The 11,018-nt window shown below is 42.1% G+C and overlaps 1 protein-coding gene across 1 annotated transcript; it reads right to left on the bottom strand.

The window, feature by feature from the left end:
* Positions 1–616: 616 nt before the first annotated feature.
* Positions 617–10,215, bottom strand: LOC148521744 (P43 5S RNA-binding protein-like). The gene is made up of 9 exons (XM_088474611.1): positions 10,045–10,215; positions 9,366–9,466; positions 9,037–9,130; positions 8,181–8,269; positions 4,476–4,549; positions 4,316–4,396; positions 3,563–3,792; positions 3,420–3,473; positions 617–1,493 (listed from the first exon to the last, which is right to left on the bottom strand). Exons 1-9 carry the CDS (start codon positions 10,198–10,200, stop codon positions 1,245–1,247), a joined length of 1,128 nt encoding a protein of 375 aa, XP_088330737.1. The 5' UTR covers positions 10,201–10,215; the 3' UTR covers positions 617–1,244.
* Between the last annotated feature and the right edge of the window lie 803 nt (positions 10,216–11,018).

Genomic DNA, 11,018 nt, shown 5'->3' with positions numbered 1-11,018 from the left:
TCTGTAAAATGACAGTTAGGAACCCATTGGTATATACTCTTTAAGGATTACTACATCTCCAGGTCACTTATTAAAAAAAAAGGTTCAACATAAAGACCACAAGATTGATCATGTCTTCAACCTATAAAGCATGGCAGCCAGCTTAGAAATCACCAATCCATTTATACCATATGTAATCCTTTAGGCATTGCTGGTAATCTAGAAATGCTGTACAGTCAGCACATTTTCAGTTGTGGATAACCGGATCAGAGCAGGGTTCCTCCCTCCAGTGTACAGGAAAAAAAACAAAAAACAAACAGATGTAGGGGGTGGTGGTAACAGAGCCCCACACTTAAGTTAAATCTGGTGCAGGGATTTAGAAGGTTAATGCAACTTTTAAGACACGCCCTGACTAGAGCTTTGTGCTCCCGATGTCTATTTAAAACAAAGTTTGGGATTGTTAGGTTGTGAATAGACCAGGCTTATTGGGCAGTGCGAATCATACAATGATCAGTATAATGCGGAAACTAAAAAGACCCAGACTTCAACTAATGAAGTTTCAAATAAAATTGTGTTCCATCACTGGTGCTTTTCTATAAACAGACATTAAGCCCAGAGCAAAAAACAGACACTGTACTTCTTTAGTCACTCCTTAGATTTATTTACAAACATTAGCACAAGGATAGGTTATTTCATCCATGCAAGTTGCAGGATATATCAGAAATAAAGCTATGGGATAGTGGAGATATTGGTAGTAGGAAAGAAAATAAACTTTAGCTTTTACCATGAGAACAAGATTTTAGAATGCAAGTGGAGGATTAACCCAAAGTCACAATACACATTAATATTGTTTAATACTAGCATTCAATACATTTAAACACGCCTTCTGAACAAGACAGACAGGAGCGCCACCTAGTGGAATTTCACAAGTACTCATACATACCATAGAATAAATTAAATTTATTGTCCCATAAGCACATTTCCAAGCTATACCGTTTGAAATGAAACAGCAGCATTTTTGCTTCAAACATTTTCTAAATCATTACTGCCCAGAACTGACATTTTAAATAAATTCACTTAAGTTTAACCAAATTAGAAATAATTCTGTATGAACACTGTTCACAATATATTAGCTGGGCTGCATTTACTTCCATGTCTTAATAGCAGGCTGTAAAAATCCATTACAGGCCTCCAAAGAACAAAAGTGTGGCAACTTGTCAGTCTACAGCATAGGTAAAGAGATGTCTGGCTTCCTTTGACCAGATTCAGGCAGTTTTCTCTGCCCTGGCACCCAGAGGAGGTTGCTGGAAGAGACCACTTAGGTTTACCTCTGGCAGAGCAGGTGTGCGGAACTTTCTTTCATTGAAGAGGCTGGAAAGGTTGCTCTCCAACTGTGCCTTGTATCGGAATACAAGTTTCTGATTGAAAAGCCGACTAAGGTCCTGCTCCAAGGAGGGTTGTGGACGGTGGGCTCTTCTCAGATATTTCTTAGCAGGTCTCAGATTAAATTTAAGCTGTGGATAAGGAATGCATATTGTAAGTGATGGACAAAATTAAAGTGGGAAAAAGATTGTAAGGGACAGTAAATGTGACAAGCTGTATGGGATACTGATCATGCAACAATAACTAATCAAGGAACTCAAAAGTTTATCCATTTACTAGATTTATAAGCAGTCCAGCACAGAGACTTCATGGCAATCTAGGTCACATTTGTAGTCAATGCAACAGACATGCTCCCATATCACTATTCATCATGATACCAAAGGGACCAATGCAGAGTAGAGTGAAAATCTGCTGTATTTCTTACACTGGACTAAAGAATGGAATACACCTCTGCTTGGAGACTACACCCATCCTTAACTATAAAGCCATCACCAATGCAATGGCACCAGCTGTACCAGGTGGAAAAGCACACCAAGCACAGGCATATGCAATTCCAACAATCTCTCACCAATTAAATACAGGAGAACCTACCCTCCAGTTGCAAATGGAGATTAATAGTACATGACTTTGCATTGCCCATAGTTGCATTCACTTTGTTCTGGAGCATGTGCAATGCTAGAACATACAAGATATGCTTCACAAAAGGTACTTGTGGTTCAACTCTACATCAGTCCCTAAGTGGGCATAGTATTTAATGCTGGTTAAATTAAATACTGCAGCGGCAATCCGATAAGCAGTTTACATGAGATCCATTTTCTACTAAAAATTATCCCCTAGTGCAGAGGTTCCTAAACTGTCCTCAAGGCACCACAATGGTCCAGGTTTTAAGTATAACCATGCTTGGGCACAGGTGACTTCATTAGTACCTCAGTCTTGAATTAACCATCTGTGCTCAACCATGGATATCCCTAAAGCTTGGACCATTAGGGTGCCTTGAGGACTCAGTTTGGGAACCTCTGCCCTATTGTGAAGCTGGGTACACAGCTACACAATTATACTTCAGATGCAATGGTACTTGCAATCTCAAGTGGAATTACAAATCCTGATGAGCATCCAGTCATGCGTACACCCCTTACAGTTTACCTTGCAATCCTGATCTCTAAACAATCTGCTGAAAGGATAGAGACTCTAGACATATTCTACAGATATTTGGCAGTGGTGTAGACTATATACACACACAATGGGCTGGACTGTACATAAACACAGGAAGAGATTTAAATAGGCACATCCAAAGGTGGCACTACTGTAGGAGCATTGGAAAGAATTCCAAGTGCATGCATTTCCTGATTTGTTTGACCTGTGACCATTGTGTAATGAATTTTAGAAGAACACAATATTAGATCTTCAGATGTGACCAGTTTTCTTGTGATGAGACTCGTAGGAATGTACACATCACTTACAATATCTGAACAGGTCAGGAATGGCAAGATCAGCACTAAGAACAGAATACATACAATTTACTGCCGGCCGCATGGAGGAGGAAATCCCGATCGTCAAAAGTATTTACCAACCCAATTCTACCCCATAACCCTCCCTTAGGGGTGCCTAAACCTAAACCCCCCCCCTCCCTGCCACCTAAACCCAAGTCCCCCCCCCCCCCGTGGGTGCCTAACCCTTACCCACCCTTCCCCTAGCCTAAACCTAACCCCAAGTCCCTCCGGGAACCCTAAACCTAACCCTCCCCCCTGCGGCTGTCCGCACCCAGCTTGCCTTAGATCGGTAAGCCGGGTGTCGGGCACACGGCGTAGATAAAATGACAGGAATTGGGATATCGACACCCATCATTTAATCCCTTGCCGGGATTAGACAGTCGGGAAGCAGAAGGTCAGGTTTCCATCCATCGGCTTCCTGACTGCTTGCCCCAAGAATGTAGGTGTGCAGCCAACTTTAGACTGCCATCTTCCATAGTTTTGCACTTTCACTAAGTATAGTGTGAATGTAATCCTAGCATAAAAGGCCTTCTGCAAGCACAATAGCCATCTGCTTCTCAATCTTACCTTCAACTTTTTCTTTTCAGGGTCATGGACAACAATATGTCGTATCAGACTTTCCTAAATAAAGGGAATAAAAAAAAATAAAAAAATTTAAGCCAAAAGCCACTATTCTAGCGGTTATATTGCCCAAGCATTTTTATACATACCCTCATTGAAAAGGTGCGGTTACAGCCAGCATGGTAGCAGTGGTAGGTCTGCAAGCACAGGTGGATCTTACGTATGTGGTGCGTCAGGTTGAAGATTGTGGTAAAGGTTTGCCGACAGTCTTCTCGGGGGCAGGCAAAGGCGATAAGTCTTTCCATATGGGTTGCTTTGTGTTTCCGCAGAGTGCTCCGTTTTGTGAACGGCTTCTTACACTTTGTACACTGGAGAGCCACTAGTTGAATGGAGGATGTGGGAAACATTAGCAACTGAAGACCAACATGAGCCCAGGTTATATTTAAGCCATGAACTCCAACCTACTGTAAAATAAATATATCAGTGAGATCATTATCTGGTACCTGTTACTGCCAAAAGGGTCTCCAGTACCACCCACCATTTGGAGGAGAAACTAATATTAGTTCTCAAAATAGAGAACTGAAAATTGGCTTAAGAACATTTTGCAGATTGTTTTAGTCATAATTGACAAACTGCAATAAAAACTCCACTTTAAGTTATCTATACAAGCTTATCAAGCTAATTCGATCTGAAACAACAATCATTGTTAGTTCTATACAGGATGTTGTCTATTAAACTTTATAGCCGCAATATGAATTTTGTTGTGCAACTGTTACAATTGTACCAAACAGATATGAGAAGCTATATGGCTAGAAAGCTGTGTAGAATCCTCATTTCAATATAAGCATTGAAAGAAATAGAATGGAGTGATTTTGATTTTCCATTTAAATTGCAATACTTACATGGATGCTTTTTGCGATGTTTCTGCAAAGCTGTCCAGGTTGGAGATGTAATTTGGCATCCTTGGAAAGGGCAGCGGTATCCTGCAACAAACAGACTATAAACCAATTCTTCTAAACAAGTCCTCACCTAATAAAACCAAATAGCAATATTTTGACTCACCAGCATGGCGACGATGGTGGGCTGCAAGACCGCCACCAGTGTGAGATTTCCATTCACAGCCTGCATGATCACACCTGAAGGCCACATAAAGGGATTGGGGGCAAAATCCAAAATGGCAGTTATCAAGTCCTAGTCAAGCATTGTGCACAACTCTTTCCAGGGTCACAATACTTTAGGACTAAACATTCAAAATAAACACCCTTTGATTAGGAAAGAGGCAAGCAGAATAGTGCTCAAGAATGATGCCAAACAGTCCAGAGTAAGTCACCTTTCAAAGAATAATGGAATTTTATATCTCTCTATTAGAACAAGGGCTAACAATTCCCAGCAGTAGAGTGGGATTGATTGCCAGTGGGGCAATAACCCCGGTGTGCCCACATACTCAGGATCCTGTGGATAGTATTTTCCTGCCTTCAGCCCACCCTGGTGGCACAACAGAGCAGCCACCATGGAGCTGTGGACACCATTTCATGCTGCATTCTATATTTTATTTTGTTACCAGTTATTTATATAGCACACATTCCACAGTGATTTACAGAGTATTTGGCCATTCACTTCAGTCCCTGCCCCAGTGGAGCTTACAATCTAATTTTCCTATCACACACAGGTTAATTTTGTTGGGAGCCAACTAACCTACCAGTATATTTTTGGAGTGTGGGAGGAAACCAAAGCACCCGAGGAAACCCACGCAAGCACAGGGAGAATATACAAACTCCACACAGGTAGGGCCGTAGTGGGAATCAAACCCACAACCTCAGTGCTGTGAGGCAGTAATGCCAGCCATTACACCATCTGTGCTGGAAGGTGTATGCAATTATAGGCTGGCCAGCAGGTCTGGGACTCAGGAATCACTTTAGGCTTAAGGACTGGCAGCATAAGTGAACAGATTGCGGTTCTGCAGGTGTCTGTAAATGAAGTGCAAGTACTGTGTCTTTGACTAAAGTTTATTTTATATTTAAAAGTTATGCTCATGTGCTATTGCATATATAATATAGCAAGGCTATTTTACACAGCAATTGTGGATTGTACCATTTATTAGATGCTTTTTCAAAATAAAAATTGAACAAAGGAAGACCAGCTTCACATTTATCAAACAAAAATAAATAGTCATGGGAGTCAGGCTGAGCAGCCATGTCCATAATCTGAGCTCCCGTGTAGTTCTGTTCCTATTACTTTAGAGAGGTGGCACGTCACAACTCAGGTTTGAGTCAAGCACCACTGTACTCAAAATGACCCACTCCCATGGAACCTTTCTATTAATGGCTGAAGCTGCCATATTCTGAGCATGCGAGGACTGGAAATTTGGAGCTGCCCAGTGGGGTTCAACACTTTGCACTAAAGAAAGTTTTTAAAAAAATTAACTTTGTGTTTCTTTTCAAACAGCAAGTGCAAGGTAAAGGAGGGGATAAATCACATTGGGTTGAGCTAAAGTAAACAAAATACATTAGAGAGCTTGGTATTATACTCAAGATTCATCCTCAACATAGAGGGTCGAGGTCCAAGTCTAAACTTTAGAACAATTGTTCTAAACCTGAACCCTCAAGTATTCCAACAGGTCAGGTAGAGGATTTCTGTCTATGGAAGCAGGTGGGATAATTACTGACACAGCAAATTAGAGTAACTCACCTGTGCAAAATTAAAGACATCACAAAACATGACCTGTTGGTGGTACTCAAGGACTGGAGTTGAGAACCACAGCTTTATACAGCCTTCATAACATTTTAAACATTCCACACGTCACTTTTAAAAGGCACCAATACCCAATAGATGGGGCAGGATAACCCAGGTCCCTCTTTCTGTATTACAAAGTTTGAGATGTGTCAGTTTTATACAGTAGACATACATAGATCATGACACTGCTGGAGAAGCCAGTGTTGCAGTGTGGGAGCAGACCCATAGTGCACAAAGCATTTCTGCAGAAAGTGCAGAGATAAGGGGGTGGTAAATTGCCTGGCACCATACAAACCAGAGATTCAGGGGCCAATCAGCCACGAAGGGCATGAGGTGCTGTTGCCAGTGTTAAAACACCACCAAAATCACTGAATCTTGCAGCCCACTCCCAGACCAAATTTGCTCATTTTTGCTTGCAGCCCTATGGAGCTGCAAGGAGTTTTGAACAAATTCAGGATACCATAAAGCACAGCTGCACTGACTTGTGGCCAATTGGATTGCCCCTTTACATAAGGGGGGGGGGGGGTCTACGTACTAATCACAGTACTGCATCAATTGAGTGTCTAACTCGCAAGGGACATTTTTACATTTTTAGTAAAAATATCCTTGCTATGTGCTACAAGGAATTTGCAAGGACAGTGGTTACGGTAGCTGCTGTCCCCGCAAGTTATGTCCCCGGCATTTAGGAGAAATCTTTCACAGAAGTGAGAGACTTCCCCAGGGGAAGCTGACACTGCACATGTGCACAGAGTAAGCTTCCGAAACTGACTGGGTGAAAGATTGAAAGATTTCATGCACCTGGAGCCCACCATAGGCTTACAGTAGTTTACACCTTCTGAAGACTACACTACTGGTGCTAAATGCCAAAAAGCTTACCGGCATAAATTTTTTTTTATTTTTTTTTTTTACATAAGACAGTTTGGTACACAGGCCCAAGACTTTGAAAATATATAATTTTTTTTATAAGAAATCCACTGCACTCGCCACTCCGATTTGGGATGCAGACCTGCACTCTCCATTCCCAGGAATGGGGTGCAAGTGGCTTGTGACCAGATTGCTTAAATAGAGAAAACTCAGCACTCACCATTGTTAAATCACTCAATATATAAATAATGGGTTTTGGTTTATGGATTGATCAATGCATTTAAGCCTGCAGCCCACATCACGGGACCCCACTTCTCTGCAGGTCTTACACTATCTATCATACTTATGGAAACCTGGTAGCAGCTATATTATTGCGAGTGATTTAACAATGGTGAGTTTTCAGCTTTTACTTATTTAAGCAATGTGGTCACAAGCCACTTGCACCCCATTCCTGGAAATGGAGAGCGCAGGTCTGCACCCCAAATCTGGGAGTGGCAAGTGCAGTGGATTTCTGACTTTATTTGGTTAATTTTTAATTAACCTTTTGTGTTCATAGCTTTCTCATGCACCCCTCTGCAAGCTCATTTATAATAACCTGTGTCAGCTGCCTTTTTGGTAGCAGGTTAGAAGCTATGTTTGGTGACTGCCTTGCCTTTAAAAGCCATTAGTTGGCAGGTGAGCTTTAAACCAGGTAACATTTTTTCAGTTTAAACTGATAGTAGCTACCAGGTTTCCATAAGTATTGCAGATAGTGTAGGACCTGCAGAGAAGTGGGGTCCTGTGATGTGGGCTGCAGGCGTAAAGCATTGATCAATCCATGAACCAAAACCCCATAATTTATATATTATTGTGAGTGATTTAGCAATGGTGAGTGCAGGGTTTTCTGAAATAAATTATATATATATATATAATTTTTTTTTAATTTCATCTGTTCCTTTTTTTATAAAGAAAAGTAATGCCCCTCATTGGCCATTTGGACTTGAGGCATGTCTTTGCAGTAAAGGTTTAAAATGGAGGGAATATTTGTAGCTGCCATGTAGTTTCTACTTTTGTCAATATGCCAAAAATACATAAAGTATTAAAATTGGAAGAATTATGGTCTTTAAATTGATAATTAGGCCAAAAGAGGCTAGAGTGCTGTTCAGTCACTTCTTGGCAGTCTGTACTTACACAATCTGAGGTTCCCCGGTATGCTCGGCCATGTGGCATTTTAAGGCACTCTTCTTTTGAAAGGTTTGGGAGCACCCCGATACAGAGCACTAGGAGAGGACATAGAAGGGAGTTAACATTTGTTTCTTTGTGAGCATTAGGTGGCTGTTTTTATTGTAAACCTCTACACCCCAAACTATGGAGCTTTATAGCAAATCACAATTTGCTAGTTGCATGTGTAATACTTTCCCAAAACACCAATGTGTACTTTCCCTTCAGTGGAAAAAGTTAATGAAAGCTTTCAAGGCACAAAACCCATTTCAAACACATTTGTGAACCAATGAGGGGGGAGCACAATTTGTTAACCAATAAAGGCATTCATTTGGACAGTTACTAAACTGGTGTAGACTGTTCACACATAGTAAATTAACTATGCACAGTCTAAAGGGACCTATCCATTAGCAGATAAAATGAACGATATATCATTCAATCATTCATATCTGCTAATGGATAGGCCCTGAACGATGACAGATGCGCACTCCTGCAGCCGATAAATCGCATCATCTCTCCAACATGTTGGTCAGTTACCACATATAGCTGTAAGATATTCGCAATATCATGCAGTTTATATGCGGTAAACAACAAACAATATTAGCAGCAGCTATAGAGAAAAAAAAACACTCCCTGAATTATGTCATGCGATATTGTTCATAGTTTTCCAAAATCTGTTATGTACATGTCAGATACCCTTCAGCACAACCACCGGAATTTTCAAGGGATATCTTTTATCACTCAGAAATACATCTGCTAATGGATAGGCCCCTTTAAAGCAGACAGACCTATGCGCACATGTCCCAACTAGCACATCTAAACTCACCTTTAGCGGGGCAATTTCCCCATGTTTGTACTTTTGGTGACATTTTAAAGTCTTCATCCTCACAAAAGCAGCCCTGCAGCCAGTAGATTGACAGCTGGAAACAGAAAATGCAGTTGGCTCACATGAAACCATGGGGTCCATGTACTAAACATTGGAGAGAAAGTGGATGGAGACAAGTTACCAACCAATCAGCTCCTAACTCATTTTAAAAATACAGCCTGTAAAGTGACAGGAGCAGACTGGTTGGTACTTAATCTCTAACATTTAGCACATAGACCCCCATGTCTCATACTAGACTCACCAACAAGGGCTTACATGGAGCAACTCACCTATATTTCTTCACACCCAGGTGTATTTGCTTGTGTCTCTGAAGGTGTGTTATGCGAGTAAACGCCTTCCCACAATCTGGTGTGTCACAGTGCCAAGGTTTCTGGGCCAAAAGAAGGTCATGTAGAGGAAATATCACAGAAAATGATAAGTATTGGTTTATCTGGTAGTCAGATAAAATTGACACTTGTTTAATTAGCCTGACAGTAAGAAGCAATAGGATTTAGGACATAATATTCTTAAATCTTCACTTTAATTAAAATAGCAATAAACTAGTCATATGCAACCGGCAGCAAAATATAAAAAGACTAAATTTGTGCGGGGAAAATTAAAGACATTTTTGGCCTTAATTTGCATTTTGTTAACGCAGTTTTCGATGATTGGTCAAATTACAACATTATCACCTTTCAGATATTAGAATAAGGCTGTGCGTGCACAACTGCTGCCGTTATAGGTTCTCTCATCACAATGAGGAGAACTTACACGACGAAAAAACCCCGACAGCAGGTAGAACACGGCGGGACAGACTTCGGACAGAGAAGCATTTGTCCCGTTAGAAGCGGGTCCGTATACACACAGATACGGAGTACTCCCCACGACGGGAGCAACAAAACATGCACCTACATCACATCGAACATACACGTCTCCTGAACACAGACTATTGAAAGCAGAGGGGGTCACCTGGCCGGCGTGCTTAGCCACATGCTCCTGTAGCCGCAGCCGCTTCCTGAAGACCGCCCGGCAGCCCGCGTAGGAGCAGGGGAACACAGCCTTCCCCTCCAGGTTGTTCACCATCTGCCCGTGCTGCTGCATTCTCACCGCCTCTATCTGCCTCATTAGAGGTTCGTCCCCACATCTTATACCCCCTCCTCCTCCTCCCTTCTCAGCTGACGCACATTCATGTCTCTGCTCCAGCTTCATTAGACAAGCGGATAATAGGTGAGAGTGTGACTGTGATCACGGGGAGCCTCAGGCCAGGAAGCATCGTAAGAAGGAAAGGAACCCGGAGTGGGGGTGGATACCGTACACGCGTGGCTATACCGGGTCACCTGAAGGGCAGGGTGGAGTAAGCATCAGTAACCCCGATTTCCTCATTGAACGGGATGCTCACGCCCTATGTTGCCTGATACATAATACATACACCCGGCTTGGCTGCCATATCATATGGGGGGCACCCATAATCATTTTGAAAGGTTGGCTACAATATCTCCTAGTCCTACCTGAGCTGCATTTATGAATACCCCTTTTCCACTGCTGCAATAACCCAGGTTATTGCTGGGTTTTCCCTGGGTAGCGGCCCAGTGGAAAAATGTCCCTGAAAAATAACCTGAGTCAAGTAACCTGGGAATCCAAACCGGGTAGCTACCAGGGTTGAAACTGGGATGGACCTGGGTAATGGCGCAGTAAATGGCACGACCCGGGTTATCAAACCCAGATCATGCCTAAAAATGAGCTGATTGGTGGCTGTGAAGCAGTCACCTCCCACTTTTCATGACCTCACAAGTTTAGCAGGGCAGACCTGGGTTCAGTATGAACGGGGCTGACCCAGGAATAACCCAGATCAAATGTGTAGTTTAAACGGGGTCTGACCAGAGTTGGAACGATGTCCGAAAACTCAAGTCAGACTCGGGTTTTTGGTGGAAAATGGGTATTAT

This window comes from Taudactylus pleione, unplaced genomic scaffold, assembly GCF_031769625.1.
Source record: "Taudactylus pleione unplaced genomic scaffold, aTauple2 ptg000155l, whole genome shotgun sequence".
In the NCBI taxonomy this organism is placed as follows: domain Eukaryota; kingdom Metazoa; phylum Chordata; class Amphibia; order Anura; family Myobatrachidae; genus Taudactylus; species Taudactylus pleione.
The sequence above is the reverse complement of the archived record's forward strand: the minus strand, read 5'-3'. Positions and strand labels throughout refer to the sequence as shown.